This window comes from Myotis yumanensis, unplaced genomic scaffold (assembly GCF_028538775.1).
Source record: "Myotis yumanensis isolate MYYU_CA2020_CCGP unplaced genomic scaffold, mMyoYum1.0.hap1 SCAF_3, whole genome shotgun sequence".
Taxonomy (NCBI): domain Eukaryota; kingdom Metazoa; phylum Chordata; class Mammalia; order Chiroptera; family Vespertilionidae; genus Myotis; species Myotis yumanensis.
The window spans coordinates 183,395,047-183,419,224 of NW_027223754.1; the positions used below are offsets into that span (position 1 = coordinate 183,395,047).

Consider the following 24,178-nt stretch of genomic DNA (forward strand, 5'->3'; position numbering starts at 1 on the left):
CATAATATAACTAAACATGGCCTATCAAAGTATTTTCCTTAGCTCACACACTGTCTTAAAAGTTAAAAAATTCTACAGAAAATCTGGATTTTTTTGAAAAACTAATCAGAATATCTTGTTAAGGCTGGATCCAAATTTCTGCATGAAAAGAATAGCTTGAGGCTGAGTATATATTTTATATTTATATCATATAAATATATCATATATTTACATCATAGTCATGGCTGAATAAGAAAGATTTAATAAGATCTATGCATTCAGCGGTAGAAATGGAATCACCAGGAATTCTAAAATATTGTGAGTAGTGATTTCTGATTATAGAAAAGAGGTTACAAAATGATCATCCTACAGACTTTAACAATTTATTTCTGTATTCTTAGTGATAAAAACAACGATGTACGTGGAGGTGAATGAGTAGAAATGTACAGAATGTGAACCTAAACTCTAATTACATTTCCAAAATAAATGTACAACATTTCAACAGATACTGGCTTTAGCTTTATATTATAAAACACTTTCAAGTTTGTGGTTATTGTTGGCCTACTATGATGTCTACTCCATCATGGAAATGAGTCCTTTGATCTCCTTGGAGATCTGTTCAAGTCCTGGTGAGATAGAAAATAAGATTTGTTTATTCACAAACACTAATTACTTAGTATATGTGAAGTCAGAGACCATCCTGATATGTTCTAAAAGAGATGATAGGTCAGTGCACTAATGTTTATGGCTAATTGCATAAAGGCTACAATAAAGGCATGCTCTTGATGACTAATAGGGGCACTGAACTTTGGGCCATATGGTTTCTCTGAAGAAGGTGTAGTAAGTTTTCTCTGAAAAGAAGCCACAATTTGGAAAAGATTTTAAGAACTATTCAAATAGAAAACGGAGAGGTTTTCCAAGGATAAATGCAGGAAAGTGATATTACAGGGCATATTTGAGAAACCTGAAATTATGCAATTATTTTGGGTAAACTAATCTTAAGCAAGTTTGTTAAAACAGTTTTTATTATATACTTAGTGGTAAAAGTCTGGTTTAGACAGGAGATGGATTTTATTTTTATTCTGGTTATTTATTTTTTTTAAAGGAATGGGTATTTTATTTATTTTTTATTTTTTTTTTTGTTCATCCTCACCCAAGAATATTTTTCCATTGATTTTTAGAGAGAATGGAAGAGAGAGAGGGGAAGACAGAGAGAAATATGGATGTGAGAGAAACACATTGATTGGTTGCCTCCTGCATGAGCCCTAACCAGGGCCTGGGCCGGGGAGGAGCCTGCAACTGAGGTATGTGCCCTTGGCTAGAATCGAACCCAGGACCCTTTGGTCCACAGGCTGACGCTCTATCCACTGAGCCAAACTGGCTAGGGCTATTCTGGTTATTAATACATTTATTTCCTATCTGTAACTTCTAATTGTCAGCAAAGGACTATTGAAAGAATTAATTAAATTAATTTGGAATGATGTCCTGTACTTGGAAAGCATTATCATGTTACCTTGTTCTGATTATACTTACTGAGATCTACATATCCGATATCCACATACATTTTAGAAAACAGAGATCCCACTGTAAAGCCGAGGACTGGACCAATCATTCCTATTGCAAACAAAGTACCTGAAAATATTACAAAACTATTTTATCAGGTGCCAGAAATACATGGTTCTTATTCAATATGTTCTTAAAAGTGACATTATGCAATACATTTTTTCCAAATAAAACTTTTAATAAATAAAAGAATGACTGATGGTGATTGCCAGGGGAAGGGGTTGAGGGGAGGTGGAGGAGAGTTTGGGGGGATAAATGGTGTGGAAGGAAACTTGACTTGGGGTGATGAGCACACAATACAACATACAGATGATACATTATATAATTGTGCACCTGAAACCTGTATAATTTTGTTAACTAGTGTCACCCCAATAAATTTAATAAAAAGTGAAAAAAGAATAAATTAAGAAACCCTATTATTTCAATGGTAGACCCAAGGAAAGTAATCATAAAGACTAATATTGTTCTTACATTACCTATATAAAAAGAAGTCTCTCCTTCTTTAGCAAAATCATCCAGGTAAGAAATCCCCAAGGGTTGTATGGGGCTTTCCCCAATTCCACGAAGCAAATTGCCCATTAGGACATATACCCATGTATATGAGTCAGATTCCTTTTCCCAACCTATGTAGGCAAGAGAGTGTTTTATTTTAATCAGATATTCATATTTTTGTTCTTTACTATATCAAAAATTAACATCCAAAGTTATACATTCCCAGCAAAACATAAATGTATCTTTTTCTCTACCTCATTTATTTTTATTTTTAATCTTTTCATACTAGGCAGAAAACCCTTTAATAGGTGTTATAATTTGTAATTATATATTATGATTTGTGTTGTAATAGGTAAAAAAAAATCTTGGTGTAACAATTTCCAATTTTTTCACAGAAAGTAAAGTACCATTTTAATTTATGTATCCACTTCCCTCTTTATTTTAAATGCACATATTTTGCCTATTTCCTACCAAAATATTACTCTTTTTATTTTTCTTAAAGCTCTTTATGTATAATATATTAACACTATTGTAAAATGCAAGTGTTTTTTCCTATTTGTTTTAAATCAATTTTGCTAATCATTTTTACAGGTGTAATTAAGTTGATAAATTTTAGAATATTTATTAGTGATGCTAATATTCACTAGTGTCAATTCAATCCTTACCTTTTCCCTCTTTTTCAGGTGATGTTTTGAGTAACACATTTTGACTAATTGAACAGGTTGGTAAGCTTGATGTTGAGTTCTCTAGTGGATTAATAAAGGCTTCTTTAGAATACCTGTAACTGTAAGAAAATCACTAGATTTAACTTTTTAAAATGTTTATTGATTTGAGAGAGAGGAAGAGAGAGAGAGAGAGAGAGAGAGAGAAACATCAATTCACTATTCTACCCACCTATGCATCTATGCATTCATTGATTGATTCTTATATGTGCCCTGACTATGGATTGAACCCGAAACATTGGCATATCAGGAGAAAGCTCCAACGAATTGAGCTACCGAGGCAGGTCCTAGGTTTAAATTTTTGTTTAGCTACTGAATATTTTTACTTTCCCCAGAAATACAGAGAAAATTTTCTCTTTATTTGCACCACTCTCTTCTCCAAATAATCTGAATTCAATCTGAATTCTTTTTGTCAGCTTCTCAGCTTGTATTTGAGGTGATGAATGAAAGTGAAATGGGGGTGTTCTCTAAGCAATAGCATTTACTACTCCTCAGGCAAGGATTGTCATGTTACTACCATCCCAGGAGTATTTATAATCTGGTGAAGGTGTGAAATACCTTGGTTTTATCTTAAAAAACAACAACCCTCTTACTGAATCTTCCATCCCTTTGAATCATCTTCAAAGATAGTCACAATTTTAACTATCTAATAAACTTTATAACATTTAATAAACTTTAGAACAGTTTTTTTCCAAATCAATCTGTAATACATACTAACTCATTTACATTTTCTATAAATAATTTGTTATATTTTCTTTCATGTACACACACACACACATACACACACACTATCATAAGCCTGACTCTTCAATCTTAGTTTAAAAAGTTCTAACTCATTTGATGTGGAAGAACTTAAGAATAACAGTGGTAGAGCTAGAATGGGGGCACATGCTGATATCCAAAAACAGGGAGGCACCTCATGAGCTCCAAGGACAGCCTACTATATGCCAGGTATTATACTCAGCTCCATAAAACAAACAAACAAAGCAACAGAGATAAATCACAGTTTTTATACTTGGGGAATTTGACACTCTCTAAGATGAGCATGTATGGTACAAATGATAAATTTAATACACCAGATCCTGAGTTGTCACAAGAAAAAAGGGATGATACACTTTACTTGAGGTCAAGGGGAGTGGATTAGAGACTTCTCAGTGAGGATGACATGTGAGATAAATCTTGAAGATGGATAAGAGTTAATTAACTTTATCTAGTTAATAGCTAGATAAAGTATTCAAGATCGTAAGAAACACCATGTGCAGAGGTATGACTTATTAGGGCATATTTGAGAAACTGAAGGCCTGGAATGTGATATTGGATCATGGGGAGCAGTGTGAAATGAAGTTAGGAAGTTCAATGAGCAACCTGTATATGTAAATGAGTATAGATATTAATCCACAGGGGAGCAGTATTCAATATTTTTGACTGTGACCAACAGTAAGAAATGCATTTTATATCACAATCACAATATATACATATGTACACACACAGTACACACTAACAACTAAAAGTTTCAGTCAACAGTATTTGTTTCTATTCACATTGTATATTCTTCTATTTTATTCAATTCGATCCTATCCTATTGTTGGTTTCAATAATTAATCGAATCAATTTTTTGGTCCACTAGTAGTTCAGAATCTGAAATTTAAAAAACACTGTTCTAGAAATTGGGAGTTTTAAGCAGGAAAAAGTAATTAAATTTGCATTTTAAAATGAATACTCTAATATAGAATATGAGTTAGAATGGAGGATAGACTGGTAGCAAAAAGCCAGGCCAGAAAGGAGGGAAGCCTCAAGTAGATTTGGGACAATGGGATGAAAGGATGGTACAACTTTGACAGATAGATAGATAAGCAAGATTTTGTGAACACTGGTCATTTGTATTGAAATAAACAAAAAGTTTAGGATGAAGCCTTTGACTTTGGTTTGAGTTTCTTTGTGGGTAAATATGCGTCATGGAAAGAGTGAATGTGAAAAATCCGAGCTGATTTTGGTACAGGGGTGAATTCAGATCATGAATTCACTGTTAATATATGGATGGGAAATGCTTGTAGGGTGTTAAATTGGAGATGCTCATGAGGTGGTTGATTATATAGATCTTGAGTATAAGGAAAAGTCACCATGCATAGGTGATAGTTGCATTTAATGCATACAATCCATATGAATCATCTAGAATGAAAAGTGAAGGAGATTGAAGAGGGAATTTAGGGGATAACTGACAGTCTGGTGTCAGCAGCTGAAGAAAAGGATGTGCATGATGAAGAAACCACAAAGACAGGAAATAAATCAAGAGAGAACAATACAGTGCAAATCAGAAGGAGAAGTACCAGGAAGAAGAAGGTGCTTATGAAAGTCAAATATGGGGGGAGGGAGGGGAAGGAATGAATATGGAACCAAAGGCATGATTGTTGGCTTTGGCAATGAGTAGGTAATTAATGCCTTAAGCAGAAGCTGCTCATTGTCTCTCAATAGCCATTCTTCTCTCTTTCCATTGTAATAGAAGGTGGGATTTTTAGCTAGTAGCATGCCAACTTGGAATAAAGTCTATTTTTTCTAACGTCTTCATATCTGGATGTGAAACGTAAATAAGTTTGGGCCAATGTGAAGTCAGTAGAAGTGCTGTGCTTCCAAAATTTTCCCTAAGCCCCAGGCTCTGTGCACTCTCTTTCTTCTCCTTGTTCTTTCCCTTCCTCTGTCCTGGTGCCTGGAACAAGGTTGCCAAAATTTGGACCATTGCAGAGCAATATGATAAAAGAAGGCACGGACTTACCATCCCTGCGACAGCTACATTAACTTTGTGTGTGAAAAATAAATCTCTATCTTATTTAAGCCATCCCTATTTTAGGTTTGCTGTTGTTAGCATCTAACTCTAGGCTTTTATTTTTATTTATTTATTTATTTATTTATTTATTTATTTATTTCAGAGAGGAAGGGAGAGAGAGATAGAAACATCAATGATGAGAGAGAATCATCGATTGACTGCTCCTGCATGCCCCCTATTGGGGATTGAGCCCACAACCCAGGCATGCGCCCTGACTGAGAATTGAACCATGACCTCCTGGTTCACAGGTTGATGCTCAACCACTGAGCCACGCCGGCCAGGCCTGACTCTAATCTTAACTACACAGTCATCTTAGGAAGAATAATGGCTATGGTACCGGGGAAACCCATGCTGCAGTAGGTTGAGTGGTGAAGTTTATTGAATATCTAAAATCTTGTAGGCAAAGGTGTGAATATATATGCTATACTAAAAAGTCATACAGATCTTACTTATTTCTGATAAAACTGTACACTTTCTTCAATGCTATTTACTTTTCAAATTCAGTGAAAGCCAGGGTATTTAATGCAATGAGTTAACTATTACATAAAAAAATAAACTCCATTTCTACACATAGTTAGTGGGTATTCCCCACAAAAGGTGACTTCTTATCTAAAAGGAAAACAATTCTACCATTAATTTACAAGTAAGTGGTAGTTAATGGCACAGAGCTATTTAACACTTACTATCCCATGAAGAAATGTGGTAAAGCGGTCAAAATACTTCCAATGCCCATAATGAAACAACCAATTCCAATTATTTTTGGTCTGTGTAGTTTAGATCCAAAGTAACTCACAAATACAATCACAAACAAATTTCCTAGAAAGAGGACAACATTATTTTTATATGTTCACTGTAGCAAACAGCGAATGGAATGGAAGGCCCCAGAATGAACACACATAGAGCATAGGACATGGTATCATCCCTCAAAGACCATACAATTTAATTGAGAAGATGAAACGACTTATTCACTGTAAAGTTTTATGGTATCAATAATAAGTAGAATAGGTTTCAGATACAAAAAAAAGCTCTTGACTTACTTGCAATATTAGTGAAGCAATATTTTATTGCAGAATTTGGAGTTAACTGGATTGCACTGGAATGAAGAAAAATGAAGAAAAACTTTCTGACCTGAGGGAAAGGTATTTATTCATTCATTTATTTGTTCACTCTAGCATTCTTGAAATCCCAATTAAATACTTGCCATGGTGTAGGGATCCAGAAATATACAAAAATGAACCATGATATCTGCCCTCAAGATGTGTACATACCAGTGATGAAAACATACAAATCGACAGATGTGCTGTTAGACCACAGAAATGGGGAACTCAAATTAATTAAGGGTTTCACAAAAGTTTCCTGGAGGAGGGGTCAGGAGTTTGAATACTGAGTATAAATTATTTACATTAAAAAGGGGGAAAAAGAGCATTCCAAGTGGAGGGAGTCACAACCAATTCTGATCTATTTGAGCTACAAGTATAATAACAAACAAACAACAACCAAGAATTACTGAACATTTGATGAAAAAAAAAATAGCCTGAAATAAGAGCCACAAAAATGAACTGGCAGATAAAGTAACCTGTGAGGAAATAGTTAAATAAAAAAACTAAAAAGAGGAGAAACTGGAAAAAAATCTATTTAGTATTTTAGAGTTACATGGATATCCATAAAAGAAGAACTGAAAGGCTAAAAATAGTAAGAGAATAATAAAGTATTATAAATTTAAAATATCATTAAAATGCACTTGTTGGGGCCTGACAGGATAAGACGAGAGACAGCATCAAATAATATTGTTGGAACATAAAGATAAAAAGGTAGAATTTTAGAAAGAAAAATTTAAAGAAAAATAGCCAGAAAATTTAATATTCATCATATATATGCTTCAGAAGAAAATGGAGGGGAAGAAAGAAATGTAAAATTGTAAAACAAATTCAGTGAAGTAAATGAAGTCTCAAGCCTCAGATGAAAATTTCTCCACCATAAATAAAGTAAAAGCCATAATCCTGGGTGTATGCTGGCAAAATTTCTGAAATTCAGGAATAAAGAGAAGGTACCTGTCGGTGCATGACAACGATACTGGTAATGATTTATCATACAACATTAGGCATATAAAACAGTAGATAAATGTTTTTAAATGTTCTGAGGAAAAATAGATTTTAAACTTTTAATTATATACTCAGACAAATTATTGCTTGAATATGAGAGTAAAATAAATACATTTTCCAATAACCAAGGCCTCAGAAAATGTCATGTGTTCAAATATTTCTGGAAAATATAACTTCATGAAAATAATCGTCAGAAAAAAATAAACATGAGATTTGAAGTCATAAGAGTCAAGAAACAGTGTTAAGCAAAGAAACCAGTAAAACTTATATCCAACTCAAAATAAGTGCTGTTAAACAGCTACAAGGTTTAACAAAAATATTAAGAATCAATTCTGCAATAAAAAGAGACATAGAGTAAATTAGAATTTAAAGAGACATACAATAAATTAGATCAACAGACTAATACTAGCATTCTAGATGGTGTCACTAAACCAGGGAGGTGAGAGTGAAGGATATTTAGGGTATAATATCCTCTGAATCATGAAAAGTCAGAATTCAAAACAAAAAGATAGATGTGTCTTCCTTCATACAATTATTTTTTACTCAATATCTAAATATTAGAGGCCCGATGCACAAAATTTGTGCCAGGGCCTTGGCCACCGCCACCGCAGCTGGTGCCTCGACCCCCACCCGCCGCCATGGTGGCCGCCTCTGCTTTGGGCCTCGCCCGCTGCTGCTCTCGCAGCCCTGGCTTCGTCCTGAATGTCGTCCGGAAGGATGTCCGGAAGGATGTCTGGTCTAATTAGCTTATTATGCTTTTATTATTATAGATATTTTAAAGTTAAAAGATAAACAACGAATTGTAGAAAATATTTGTAATCTATACAACAGACATAACTTTAAAGTCCTTTTAAGTTATAAACAGTGAGAAAAAAAAGGAAAAATGGGCAGAGGCAATGAGCTCTAATTTATAAAATAAATAATATAATGTTCAATAATTATATAAAACCCTCATTACTATGAGAGAAATCCAAATCAAAAGGAAGACAACAAAGCAAGGGACTGAAAAAAGACTTTTAACCCCAAATTTTATACCCAGTTAAACAGTAGAAACTTAACAAAGTTTCTTCTAAAGCTGTTCTTCCCTCCTCAAATAATCAAAATAATAATTCTCTCTCCAATGAAAAAAAAAACCAAACCTTTTTTTCCATTAGGGAATCTTGAGAGAGGGAAGGTAAAGCCCTGAAAAGTATTTGTTTGTAAGTAATGAGATCGTGTAGATCAGGGCTTTTCAACCTCTGTACTGTTGACATTCTGGGATGGATGTCAATGTTGGGGCTGCTCTGTGCCCTGTAGGATGTTCAGTAGCATTCCTGACTTTTACTGCAAGATGCCATTGGCAACCCCCGCCCCCTCAGTTATGACAACCCAAAATGTCTTCAGATGTTGCCAAACTGGCTCTGGGGGCAAATTTATCTGTGATTGAGGACCAGTGGTGAAGAGCATATATGAAAAGTTTTTACCTCTGCAAACCTGGTTACTAAGTAATAATCAAAAGAGAAATAAAAATTACCAATTTCAAAGCTTCCATCAATTAAGCCAGCAACAGAAGATGTGATGTCGAATCTCCTTTCTATTTGGGTGATGGAACTTTTCATAATGGCTGCACTTAGTGCCTTAGAAATAAAGGTGAATGAGAGGGCTGCCAAGAACACCTAAGAAAAAGCAGAAGAGAAAGGAAAAATGCTTACTCACAGAACTACACGTTTATATGTTAATTAAAATAGCCTTTCCTCTTTACTTAAAAACATTATTTTATCATAAAAAACATACCTACCTTTCCTCTGTACCAACTGGTACTTCTTAGTCCTTTTTCAGTATAATGTTAGCATCACTATACTAATAAAGCATCATTTTCTAACATGATTACAACATCAGATTTTTAAATTAATGTCATAAACTGATTGATAAGAAACTAGATAATGGTCTGAGATGGCTATGATGATAAGCTATTATTCCCAAAATGAATAGCATAGGCTAACTTTGAGGATAAAGGCTACACGTTCTCAAACATAGCACTACCAGGAAAGTCAGATGAAAAAGTGGAAAGTTTTCATTTATTAAACACCACTATTATTGGATAAATACAAATTAAAATGAAGGAAACAAAGCAGTATATTTAATATTCTGAAAAGTATTTTTAACCTCAGAGATTGTAGAAGTTTTATTTTCAATTTCATGTTAACAAATTTTATTGGTTCATCCTTCTTAAAGTCCATATTCATACTCATAAGTAAGTTCCTTTTGCTTCTAGTATGAAAATCTAATCTTGTTATGGATTACATGTTTTTATCCCCCATTCAGTTCATATGTTGAAACCATAATCTCCTTAACATTTGGAACTCTCATGATAAGATTATTGTCCTTATTAGAGATTGCTTCTCTCTCTCTTTCTCTGCCATGTAAAGACCCCCCAAAAGATAACCATCTGAAAATCAAAAACTGGGTTCTTCTCACCAGAACCCAGCCATGTTGGTACTCTGATCTCATCCTGCCAACCCCCAGAACTGTGAGAAGTCAATTTAAATTGGCTAAGCCACTGAGCCTACAGTATTCTGTTAGAGTGGGTCACGCTGACTTAGACAAGTCCTTCTTATTACCTCCTATAGTACCATTGGTAGCTACCACCATGTCTAGCATGGATTATTGCATTAGCCTCCTAATAGATCTTTCTGCATCTGTTCTCATCTACAGTCTCTTCTCAACACGGTATCTAGAAAAAGTCTTCCTAACTGAAAATTAGATCATGCCAACACTCCATTTCCTTCCATCCCAGTCAGAAGAATTTCTAGTATTTCCAATGGCCTATAGCACCCTCAATTACCTGATCTCCCCCACTGAATATCTTTTCCCCACAAATACTCCTTTTTACCTTTCTAATCTTATGCTCTGTTTCTCTCTCTCCCTTCCTCTCTCTCTAAAATTAATAAAAACATATCCTCAGGTGAGAATTAAAGAGAGAGAGAAAAAGAAAGAGAGAGAGAGAGAGAGCACCCCAGAGAGCTTTCATACTATTTTTTCCAACATATAAAGACACAATGAGAAGACACCTATCTATGAATGAGGAAGTGGACCATTGTGTAGATGTACCATATACACAATGGAATACTATGCTGTTGTAAAAAACAAGGAATTCTTACCATTTGCAACAGCATGGAAAGAACTGGAGAGCATTATGCTAAGTGAAATAAGCCAGTCAGAGAAAGGTAAGCATCACATGATCTCACTCATTTGTGGAATATAATGAACAACATAAACTGATGAACAAAAACAGAACCAGAGATGTAGAAGCATAGATCAGATCATCAAACCTCAGAGGGAAGGTAGGGGAGGGTGGGGGTAAGGGGGAGAGATTAACCAAAGGACTTGTATGCATGCATATAAGCCTAAACAATGAACACAGACACCAGAGGGGTGAGGGCATGAGTGGGGGTTGGGGACAATGAGGGGATAAGGACACATATGTAATACCTTAATCAATAAAGAAAAAAAATAGTGGACCATTGCCAGCACATTGATCATATATTTCTCAGCCTCCAGAACTATAAGAAATAAATATTTGTTGCTTGAGCCATTGAATTTTTGTTATAGCTGCCTGAATAGGTGGGAAAATATATTCTATGTAAATAAGAACCTAAAGAGAACAGGGGTAGCAATGGTTATATCAAAAAATATATATATTTTAAGACAAAAACCATCACAAGAGAAAAAGAAGAACATTATCTATATTAATAAAAGGGTAATATGTTAATTAGACTGGAAGACCTTCTGGACATCCTTCTGGACAAAGCCATGGTGGCAGGGCCAACTCAGAGGCAGTTAAGGGCAGGCCAGGAGGGGAGGGCAGTTGAGGGTGAGCAATCTGGCAGGGGGGTCCAGTTGGGGGTGATCAGGTCAGCAGTGGGGGGCAGTTGGGGGTGATTAGGCCAGTGGGGGGGCAGTTGGGGGCAAGCAGGCTGGTGAGGGGCAGTTGGGGGCAAGCATGGCTGGCAGCCAGTGGTCTCAGATTGTGAGAGGGATGTCTGACTGCCAGCTTAGGCCCGATTCCACAAGGATCGGGCCTAAACTGGCAGTCGGACATCCCCCGAGGAGTCCCAGATTGGAGAGGGTGTAGGCCGGGCTGAGGGACACCCTGCCCCCCCCCCCCCACCATGCATGAATTTCTTGCACTGGGCCACTAGTATAATGATAAAGGGTTAAATTATTAGGAAGTTATAACAATTATAAATATTCATGCACCTCACATTAGAATACCCAAATAGATGAAGCAAACATTGACAGAACTAAAGGTGGAAATGGAAACACAATAAGAGTAAGAGATTCATACCCCATTTTCAATAGGAACAACCAGACAAAAAATCATAAGGAAACATTGGACTTGAACAACACCATAAGCCATTGGACCTAATTGGACTTAGGTATATACAAAACACTCTACCAAGCAGCAGCAGAATATACATTTTTCTCAAGTGCAAATGAAACATTCTGATCACAATGGAATAAAACTAGAAATCAATAGCAGGAGGAAGTCAGGAAAATCCACAAATATGTGGAAATTAACAACATACTCTTAACCTATGGATCAAAGAATGAACCACAAGGGGATTTTGGAAATACTTGAAAAACAAATGAAAATGAAAATACAACATATTAAACCTGGGACATAGGAAAAGCAGGACTAAGGGGAAATTTAAAGGGGAAAGTAAAGATCTCATATCAACAACCTAATCCTACACCTCAAAAAGAAGAATAAACTAAATCCAAAGTTATCAGAAGGAAGGAAATAATAAAGATTAGAGGTAAATAAAAAAGGGAATATAAATCAATTAATGAAAGTAAGACTTAGATTTTTAAAGAGATCAACAAAACTGACAAACCCTTAGCAAGATTAAGTAAGAAAAAGAGAGATTTAAATAGCTAACATTACAAATGAAAGAGGAAACATTACAAATGATGTCACAGAAATAAAATAAATTATGAAACTACTATGAACAATTACATGCTAAAAAATTGGCTAATCTTAAAAAATGAATAAGTTACTAGAAATATACAACTTACCAAGATTGAATCATCTATAATAATAAAAGCATAATATGCTAATTAGACCAGATAGCCGAATGACCTTCTGGATGTCCTTCCGGACCAAGCTGGGGCTGCAAGAGCCAAGGCAAGCCACCGTGGCTGCGAGGCCAAGCCCCTTGAACGAATTTCATGCATAGGGCCTCTAGTGAAAAAATAAAAAAGTCTAAATATATCTAAATCTAGTGAGGAGATTGAAGCAGTAATAAAAAGAAAACTTCCAACAAAGAAAGCCCACGACTAGATGGCTTTACTGGAGATTCTATCAAACATGTAAAGAAAAACTCATGCTAATCCTTCTCAAACTCTTCCAAAAAATCAAAGAGGACGGAACACTTTCAAATTCATTCCATCATGCCATATTACCCTCTTATTAAAACCAGAAAGACATCACACAGATCAAAAAGAAACCTACAGATCAATATCCCTGATGAATATTAATGCAAAAATCTTCAACAAAATATTAGCAAACAGAATCCAATAACACATTAAGAAGATCATACACTTTGACCAAGTGGAATTTATACCTGGAATGCACATCTGGTTCAACATATGAAAATCAATCAGAGAATCACATTAACAAAATGAAAGACAAAAGCATGTGATCATAGTAACAGGTGCAGAAAAGCAATGGACAGAATTCAACACCCTTTCATGATAAAAACACTCAACAAATTAGGAACAGAAGAAAGTACCTCCACATAAGCCATATATGAAAAGCACATAGTTGACATCATACTCAACGGTAAAACACTGAAAATGAAGGTATGCCAATTCTGTCCTCTTCTAGTCAACAGAGTTAGTACTGGAAGTTCTAACCAGAATAACTTAGGAAGAAAAATAAATAAAATGTAGACAATTCATAAGTGAAGAAGTAAAATTGTCCCTGTTTTCTATATGTAGAAAACTTTAAAGACTCCACAAACAAGAACTAATAAATTGATTCAGTAAAGATGTAGAATACAAAATCAACACTGAAAAAGTTGCATTTTTATACAAATCAGTTGCATTTCTATGCACTAACAATAAAATTATCTGAAAAGAAATTAGGAAAATAATCATTTACATGGTAAAATATCAAGAAGTCTAATGATGCCAAGTGTTGGAATGAACATGTATCCTGATTTTCTCTTATAAATTCCTTATAATCATGTAAATTAGTGTGACCACTTAAATAGCAATTTAGCATTATCTTGTAAAATTGAATATTTTACATACTTGCAATTTCAGTCAAAGGTAATCGCAAGAAAAACTATGGGCATACCAGGAGATATGCATGAGAATATTATTTATAATATAAAATCCCTGAAAACAATCTAAATGCCCATAGAGAAATAAATTATGTTATATTCATATAGCAACATTATATATAGCATTAAAATGTACAGATCACTTCTATGTGAGTAAACAATATAATATAATAGCATCTGGTTGACAGAATTGGGGTAAGAAATTATGGTAGAAATCCAAGAAGTAAATAGAAGTAAATAAATTTAAGTAAAACACTAAAATAGTGCCTGGCATATAGTAAGTGTTCCATAAATTTGAGCTATTATTGTTACTATTGCTTCTCTGGTCTTCATTATTGGCCTGCAATTAACTTTATACACACTGCTAATTTGCTAACTTTTTTTAAAAAATCCTCACCTGAGGATACCTTTCTATTGATTTTTCGAGACAGTGGAAGGGAGAGGGAGAGAGAGAAACATTGATTTGATGTGAGAGAGACACATCGATTGATTGCCTCCCACATGCACCAAGACCAGGGCTGGGAGCCTGCAACCGAGGCAAGTGCCATTGACTGGAATTGAACCTGGGACCCTCCAGTTAGCAGGCCAATGCTCTATCCACTGTGCAAAGCCGCTAGAGCTAACTTGCTAACTTTTCTCCAAATACTACAAGGGACCACTCTGTTTATTTGCTTCAGCCAGTGTGTTGTTGCTTTGCTATGCATGTGCAAATAAAACCACTGTAACCCTCAATATTTAAAAGCAGAAATAATCTAGCATAGCATATTACCCCTAGGCAGAAGAATGTAATACAATTGCATTAACCAATACTTTTTCCTTGTGACTGCCATTCTGCTTAAATATTATTCAAATATTTCATCAGAACAGACTTTACCAGCAATTTCTAAAAACAAACAAAAGTCATGTTCCCTGGACAAAGTTAAAATAGACCTTATATAACATTACTGGAATTGAGAACGATCTCTGTGGTCTTTTTTAAAAATTGAATTTATTAGGATGATCTTGGTCTACAAAAACCTTACAGGTCTCAAGTGTACATTCAACAAAACATCTTCACACTGCATTGTGTGCCCATCGCCCCAAGCAAGATCTCTTTTCTCCCCCATTCCCCCCAGCCTTCCTTTGCCCACCTCCACCTCAGCTTGATAAGACAACAAATTTGGCTTAGGAAAACTAAACTAGGAGTAAAAAGTCAGCTGTGATTTTTTATTTCCCCACAACTTCCCTAATGGGGTTTAAAGGCTTTGACTTGGGTTCAAGGGTTTTCAATTTACTAGTTAGATGACATGAGGCAAATATTCAGTGTCTCCGAGTCTTGGTAACTTCAAGGAGTACATTTTCATGAAAACCCCTAATATGGTCTATACTATTTAATGCCTTACATTTTTGTGACAAAAGCAAGATTAATACTTTTACTAACTTGCACATGGAAAAATTCAATGGCTTTCTTAAGTCAGCAACTAGGCCAGGTTTTTCAATTGTTATTGCAGATCTCTTTCCCATCAGACAATATGTAAGTTATCAAAATAAAAAATGCTGGCCTCTAAAAAGTCAAGATTACAAAGTAATTCACAACACTGAGTAATCTTCTATGCTTATAGGTCAATTGTAGACTATTTTTACATATCCATTATCCAACAATTTTATTTTAATCACATTTACAAATATCTTTTGGCCCATTAAGAACCAAAGAAAACATATCAAATTATCTCTAAATATTTAACATTAATAAACTCTTAGGCATCGGAAACATTACCAAATATATTTTTCAGATTTAAAACCGATTTAAATCAAGATATGGATAACTCTTTTAATATTTCAATGTATGCTTCAATTGAAAACTAATTTGAAGTATAATGTTCTTTTTTAAAGACTGGTTGCCTTTCATTTAAAGAAAAAAATCTCCCTTTCACTTATTTTAGTTTGAAAACATGAAACTCATTCCACCTTGAATCCATCGCAGCATTTACTTTTTCCTTTCCTTGATGGTTGTGCCTCTGCTGTCTTATTCAAATCTTGATTTGGGTCCATCGTTGAACTCCAGATATTATGTGACTATTTTCAATTGTCCCAGATGTTTTGTTCAAAACAATGACCTATTCAGGAAGAAAGAGTGTAACTTATTTTACTTTAACAATATACAATTCAGAAATCAGCAAAGCCACTAGGTCACCATCAGTCAATCCATAAACCACTGATTCATTCAGGGCCTGATTCATTATGTCTGAGCACTGGGCTAGGTGAATGTTGGCACACACATACAAAAGAGAGTCCTAGCTTTGGGGAGATTATAATTTAGTTAAAAGATAAATTTATGGAAATAAATTAAAACAACAAACATATAAGATAATATAGAATTACACACTAGATTAGATGAACAAACATTTTAAAATACATGAAGCTTATGTAACATACATACATCAGCCACCAGAGCCTTCTTGCATTTGGAACACTAAACAGCACTTCAGCATTATGCTTGGGAGCTGTTCTAACAGCAGAATCACCAACAGAAAGCAGAGAAATATGGCACTAATAGTCTATGAAAACGCTACCTGATTATAACATGAGAGCTGAAACAGAAGGAAGAACCACATGTTTGTTTCCCTCAGCTGGGGACATGTGTGTTGGACAACTCAATTTTTTTTTTTGTCACTCTGTGCAGTATCGATTTGGGGGTTACAAATAAATTTTAGTGATGAGGCCAATTTGTAAACCCAGAATCTACAAATAATGAGGATCACCTATATATTTTATTAATTTATTCAACAAGGATTTATTGATTCCCTACATTATAAATATATAAATATCATGAATATATAATGTATATTTATTGAATAATGTATAAATATAGAAATGATCACTATCTGAAAATATTATCACTTAAAAATATATATATTTGATTTTAGAGAGGAAGGGAGAGGGAGAGATAGAGACATCAATAATGAGAATCATTGATTGGTTGCCTTCTGCACGCCCCCTACTGGGGATCGAACCCACAACTCAAGCATGTGCCCTTACTGGGAATTGAACAGTAACCTCCTGGTTCAAAGGTGGATGCTCACACACTGAGACACACTGGCAGGGTGAAAATATTACCACTTTTGTATATATGAATAACACAGGCATGACTGCAGAAACTCACACCTCTGTACATCTGTGTTAATCTGTTATTATTCCACTTTTTCCACGTGCTCCTGTGCAATTACTGAGTGGAGCGAAGTGAGGATAAAATCAATAGTTGGGTGGCCCCAAAGTCATAAGCAGCCTTTTGATAAATATTATGTCATTTTTTTCATCAACACCTCTTCTTGTATCTTCTCTCAGGATATAAATGTTAGAAAATAAAGTTTTATTGTTTAATTCTATCATTGCAAGTCTCTATGAATGATTTGAAAAATGGGTAGTTGCCCTTTAGCTTTAGGTTTCTATGTTGATTCTTGGTTACGGAACAAATATTCTTGTAAACTTTTATCTCACCACTTTCAGCCTTGCTTTTTGCAATTGATTACATTATGATTATCCTGTCTCTTGGCCTTTTTAATACCCTATGCATATCATACGTGTCATCAAAGTCTTTCAGAGGATCCCTGTACCATACAAAATAAAATTCGTGCTTTCTATTTGAGATACTTCACAAACTAAACCCAGCCCTTACTTTTAGTCTTATTTCCCAAATACCCCACCCACAAGCATCTTCAGCCACATGAAACCACTGTCCCTAGAACAAAAACTCTCAGCCCTCTATATGTTTCCTCTGAACCTGTGAGGTTCTTCCTCATCTCCTGATTGTAATTCTGCCCCAAGTTTCCTCTGTTAGATATGTTCCCAGTTACTCCCCATTGAAATAACTTCTCCCACACTGTTGCTCCCGGGAGCATATACCCTGTAAAACAGTCACTACTTTTCCTGCATTTCAGTCCATACTTCTCTCCTAGATATTGGGAAAAACATCCAGAAAAAATGTTGGAAATGCAGGCAACTTTACCCTCATTTCTTAGACTGATTAAGTTGTAATAAGTAACTACAAAGCAATTAGAAATTTGGTCAATCAATATGGGCTTGGCTTTAAGCCTGACTTGGAGACATTTAACATAGTTTTCTATGGACATATATTCTTTTCCCCTGAGAGTTGCAAACAAATGATATATAAATAATTTTTATGTTTAAAAGATAGGAGGACAGGCATTCCGATATAGCATTGCAACTCTTTCCTCCCTGCGCAGAACAGCCTAGGTCTGCCTAATTTGATTGGGGTGGAGGAGAGGGCAGACTCTCACCAGCCTCTGCTTATCTCTGTAAAGCTTTTACTACCTGAGGGATCATATAAAATATGTGCAAGCCAGTGGCCCAACTTCTACCACGTATCTGTGAAACTAAGGAGAAAAAATGGGAAACAGCATTGACTAACTTCTCAGCCCTTTTATGAGGGGACTTCCCCCATCCTCCACTTTACCTTGACAATAACAATCGTCTTATTAGGTATCTACCTTCCTGAATGAGAGAAGGAAGTAACATTTATTGAGTCCTTAGAATAATTATAAAGGAAGTGTTTATTAAAATAGATTTCAATATTTTAATATTGAACATTATTTCCCCCTTTAATCAGAAATAGAATTATATGGAAAACCTTTCTTTTTCTTTCACCTTGAGTTAAACTTGAGTAGAAAAGAGGAAACAAGAGGTCGGTAAGTGGCTTTGGGACACTTTCCATTTCTTGATGTTTGTCAACTAACTCTCCACCCTACATTACATACAGTTAAGATTGAATCAAAGAAATAGGGGTTAGGTCTAATAATTGTATAGAGTTAGTCAGAATAATTAACTTGTAACATATTTTGAGAAGGCAACCTGAGTCCCATTTTCACACTTGAAATTCCAGTTCTCTAGAAAGTAATGGGAACAGATTTTCAAACTTTATATTTAAATTATGAATATCTGATTTTCTGTATTTTATTTTTAAGAGTATATAAACCAGAGGCTCATCTATTTCCAGAAGGGATATTTAATAGGTTTTAAGGGTTTTGAACATAAGTATTTAGCAGTCACAGGAATAAAGTGTGTAATATTTACCATGTCCATCAAAATGCAGGATGTCCTCCCCAAAATGTATACACACTTTAACAGCTGATTGCTCAATTTTGAAAATGAAGTGTATTTTAATAAACATTTCCTTTATAATTATTCAAAGTGTGTGTATAAATTTTTGGGGATACCCTGTATTTTGTCCTTGAAATTTGTGGAATTTTCTCACATAGTAAAAAATTTTGAAATTAGAGAAGCTCAAAGGCTCTTACCTGAACTTAGAATCCTACAGCAGCAGCAAGAAGTCCATCCCTTTAACTGTTGTTAAAGTCTGTTTTTAAATAGTTAGTTGGCTTTTCTTTTTTATCAGTGCAATGATGATTAACCATCAGGTCATTGTCCTAGGCAGATAGAAGAAAATTAACTAGCTATTCTAAGAGTCTGTTCCAGACTCCTGTATTTTAAAGATTATATTTGTCAGAATTTATAAATTCTGTAAAAGTTCATTTATTATGCTTTATTTCTGAGAATAACTTTGTTTAGTTAATTAAGCTTGTTTCCTTAAGATTTTTTCTTTAAATATACAAATGAAACAGACTATAAAACCCTTCCAAATAGAAAACAGTTCAAGGCCTTTAAAAAAAAAAGTCGACAGGTTACTTTAGCATTCAAAAGATAAAACACACTTTTTTTTTTGGAAGTGAGAGAGAGAGAAACATCGATTTGTTGCCTCCCACACGTGCCCTGATTGAGGATCAAGCCCACAATCTATGTATGTGCCCTGTCTGGGAATCAAACCAGCAACCTTTTGGTATATGGAATGATGCTCCAACTGATTCAGCCACCAGCCAGGACTAGAATAAACTCTTTTGCTTGATATTTGGGGGAAGTTCTAATATGATATGGATGGAAACGGGATGTCTCATATGAAATAGTAAATAACCAATTTATTAAAAGATAGGTCTTCCAAGTGACAAAATTTTAAAAAATGATAAAAGTCAAGACTTCACTTCATGATCGATTACATCAAAGCCTGAAGAAAGAAAGGTTACATAGATTTCTTCTATTGACTTGGCTTTAGAGAAGAGAGGAGCTTGAACCAATTGAAAATTTTCTTTTGGAGGGGTTAAGTTTCATCACTCATTCATTTAATCACTAAGTCAGGCATTTTTGACTCTCTAGGATACCTCAGACATTGGGATCTGTTCTGGAGGTATACTGATTTAAATCTCACATGAAAAAATATGTATATTTGTTATATTATATGTGTAACTATTACATATAGCTATTATATAGAGAATACATTAATAGCTATTACATATATGACTATTATAAAGAGCAATACACACACATATACACAGACATAAATATGTAGCAATGTGAGGATGTATATATGAAAACATTGTTATTCCTTATCACTTCTGAAGGACAATTTTTGAAACAACTGCTGCAATATATAAGTTCTATATATCGGCTATTTGATAGATTAGTTGGATCCTGGTTTATTCTTGAAAGTTTGGAATCATGTGAAGAATCAAAGAGTGTGGAGAGCGAGAGGGGTTTGAAAAATTATTATTTTTAATTAAATATATTTTTATTGATTTTAGAGAGGAAAGGAGAGGGAGTGAGATACAGAAACATCAATGATGAGAGAGAATCATTGATTGGCTGCCTCCTGCGTGCCCCACCCTGGGGATTGAGCCCACAACCCAGGCATGTGCCCTTGATGGGGAATCGAACTGTGACCTCCTGGCTCATAGGTTGATGCTCAACCACTGAGCAACACCAGCTAGGCAATTTGGGAAATTCTTAACTTCTCAAATAAGGGAAACTGGGAGATTAGGTCCCAGCTCCCCAATAGTCTTTCGCTGAATCAGAATCTATATGGCAGGCCAAGCTCACGCCCAAGGCATTCTGATTCAGTTGAGCAAAGATTATGCTTTTTATGCATTTTTTTAAAAAAAATAAGACTTCAGTTCATTTTTACGTAATGCCAAATTTTGAGAACCACTGTAGCAGAGATAGAGAACATTTTCAGTTGTTTTTTTGTGGATTTTTTTTTTCATTCAGAGTAGGAATACAGTTTAGGTGTTCCCATGCTACTGCTTTTCTCTGCCAATTTTTGTTCCTCAAGGTACATCCCATAAGGTAAATAGGACATATTAACCGAGAACCTTTATACTCCCTAAACTATGGCTATCTGGCGAAATGCTGGAGTGTTTCCAGAGGTCAAAGATCACTTTTCATGACCTTTTCGCTGCCATGACTGTGTAAGTAGTGAGACTGTGCTTGTGCGACTTGTGAAAGAATAAAGTTGGTTGGAGAAAAGGAGTTGCAACAGTTCTTTCAATATTATGCTAACATCTCTGGGTCAGGAGAATTGCAAAGTTTGCTTTAGAAATCCATTAATATTTACTTCAGAGATAATCATTACAGTTCTGATGACATGTCATGTTCTTTGAAATCTGATAAATTTTGATGCCAATTTGTCTCTGATACTTGCTAACTATATGGACTTACGTAGGTTATTTAAGTTTTCTGCTCATCAATATTCTCATCTATAAAGTAGGAAGACAATGCTTGGGGTAGAATTAAATTATGTGTGTACAGACATTTACACAGTGCCTGGTACATTATAGATTCAATTCCTAATATCTAATGAGTATCATTCTATGAAATTTGTGTACAGCACTATAGTAAATATTTAAAGCGATTAATTTATATCAAACAAAAATAAAAGTCTAAGACATGTGCCCAGTGTTTTTTCAGCAGTTTTCACTCCAGGTTCTCAGGTGGGTGCCTTCAGGTTTACACAAATCTGTCACTGCCTGCCCACCTTACCTCCCTGGGCCATGGTCAAGAGGAAGCCCCAGGAGACTGAATACTTCTAGAAAGAACTCCACATATCCCTACTCACTGACACTAGGCCCCACCATCATCATGATTAACCTTATTATGACCATCTCCTTATGCTAGTCACCACCAAAGAAGGTAGGGATTCCATGATCCCTCTCATCAGTTACTGTCTAATCCCCATATAGCTCCGCACACCTGTGTTTTTGCCCCTCACCTCCTGTCTCTACCAATCCTAAACCGAGATCCTTCTCTTGATCTTTATGGAACTCATGTTTAAGTAGAATTACGTTTTCCTTCAGCCTTTTCTCTGAATTTATTTTGCTTTACCTGTTGCTCTAACTTAAACCTGGACCTTCCCTGGAGTCGTTGCCTCTCATGCTACCATGATTAATGGGGGCTGCACCATTATCCATGCTGTGTCATTGCTCCACACTGGATGGACTGGTTTCCAATTTGTATTTCCACTTTCACACCCTTTTCCCTCAGAATCCATCATTCACATCAAAAGACTATCACTTATCCTTCTGTTGGAATCATCTACCAATCCTTAAGTCACTTATTCCATGAGCGTTTTAGTTCTTGGCTCAAAGCCAGTCTCTCAAAATAGTACTTCTATGATAATTGTTGGTGATTTCAATGACCATGAAGAGAATCCTTATCACTCTGGGGCTTCTTAGTTTTTCAACCTTTTCTTTTCCAATGATATTCCTTCTGCTCACTCTAATGGACATATCCTAGACCTGTCACACCCAAAACTACAAGTTCCCCATAATATCAGTTTCATGGATTGGATTGTCACTGTCTTCCAGCTCATACTCTGTAGAACCACAGATGCAACAATGCTTCCACTGACCAGGGTCTGTAATCCACTGAGATTATTCACTGTTCTTTATTTTATGTCCTCATTTTCCTCCACATCTGGATTAAATTTAATTGTCATGGTAATCACTTTCTCCAATATATTTTTTCAAATCATTTGTGACTCTGGAATCATTATAATTGTTTGATGAAGCTACAGCTTTGATTAAATCCAACTCGTAGACTATTCTGTCCATCCATGCTGATGGATGTAATTGAAGAAAAACCCTCCACCATGTTGACTGTAAACTTATGATCATGAAGCTGAAATGGGCTCTTTGTTTTGGCAGCTAGAAATCATGTTCCATTTTTCTTATCAAAGTCATCTTGCTTTCTGAGTAACTATTTTCTTTGCTTCATCTCTTTCCTCAAAATTCCAAGTCATCGTTCCTATCCCCACCTTCAGCTATGACTATTTCACTGATGAAAACAAAGAATAAAACTTCCAAGAGCTCCTTTCACCAACATCTGTCTATTTAGTGAACCAGTACCACATGTGTGCCTCCATGACCTATCCAGGCTCTAGCCAAGGCCAACCTCCACTTGTACACTATATTGCCTCCTCTCCTTGTGCTCCCAAGGATGTCCACTTTGATTTTCTAAAGAAATGTTTCCATTAGCACAGAAACATACTACCACTTTCATGTTTTCAAAAATCTTTCTTTTGATTTCATTCCCCTTCTAGGTATTGCACTATTTCTTGTATTATTTTTTACAGAGAAACAAAACCTTCTCAAAAGGCTTATATATTGTCATTGTTTTCCATTACTTTCTTCACATTCTTTCCTGAGTACACTTCAATCAAATTTTTGCCCCCAATCTCCACTCAAGCAACTCTTGCCTGCATCATAAATTACCTAAATGCTACATGTAATGGTCGTCATTTGACTTGAACTACTCACAATATTTTTCAGAGCCGATTATTCCTTTCTCAAGGGGAAATACATTCTAGGAGACCATCCTTAACTCATTTCATATTTTTATACTATTATAAATTATATTATTTTAATTTCTGTTTAATGCTAATATGTAGAAATAAAACTAATTTTTCTTTATTGAATTTGTATCTTGCAACCTTACTAAGTTCACTTAGTAGTTTTAGTGGATTTTAAAAAATACATTTCTTAGGATTTTTAGTGCTTTAATGTAAGGGAATGTGCATAATACCATTTTGTATGCAAATAAAGACAGTTGCCCTTCTTCCTTTGCAATTTGAATGTTTTTCCCCACACCCATGCCTGTTGCACTAGAACCTCTAGTGTCCTTTCTAGTCTATCATATCCCAAAATAGAAGCGGTGAAAGCAGGCATCCATCCCTTCCTTATTCTCATTTACAGAGGAGAAAGTTTTCAGTCTTTCACAGTTAAGTATGATGCTAACTGTAGGTTTTTGTAGGTGTTGGTTAAAGAAGTTCCCTCCTACTTCTAGTTTTCT

The 24,178-nt window shown here is 35.2% G+C and overlaps 1 protein-coding gene across 2 annotated transcripts in view; it reads right to left on the reverse strand.

Moving 5' to 3' along the window:
• The window catches only part of SLCO1B3 (solute carrier organic anion transporter family member 1B3), a 41,892-nt gene extending 22,519 nt beyond the window's left edge, over nucleotides 1–19,373 (reverse strand). The window contains exons 1-7 of one of the 2 annotated variants that reach the window (XM_070410605.1): nucleotides 19,303–19,373; nucleotides 15,956–16,104; nucleotides 9,193–9,334; nucleotides 6,261–6,393; nucleotides 2,700–2,818; nucleotides 2,019–2,165; nucleotides 1,513–1,611 (exon numbers count right to left, since the gene is read on the reverse strand). In XM_070410605.1, the coding sequence (XP_070266706.1) occupies nucleotides 1,513–1,611; nucleotides 2,019–2,165; nucleotides 2,700–2,818; nucleotides 6,261–6,393; nucleotides 9,193–9,334; nucleotides 15,956–16,039 (724 nt within the window). In that variant the 5' untranslated portion in view covers nucleotides 16,040–16,104; nucleotides 19,303–19,373. Of the gene's footprint in view, nucleotides 1–1,512; nucleotides 1,612–2,018; nucleotides 2,166–2,699; nucleotides 2,819–6,260; nucleotides 6,394–6,614; nucleotides 6,671–9,192; nucleotides 9,335–15,955; nucleotides 16,105–19,302 lie in introns of those variants that run through there. The other variant, XM_070410606.1, reaches the window with a different exon arrangement.
• Nucleotides 19,374–24,178: the final 4,805 nt, after the last annotated feature.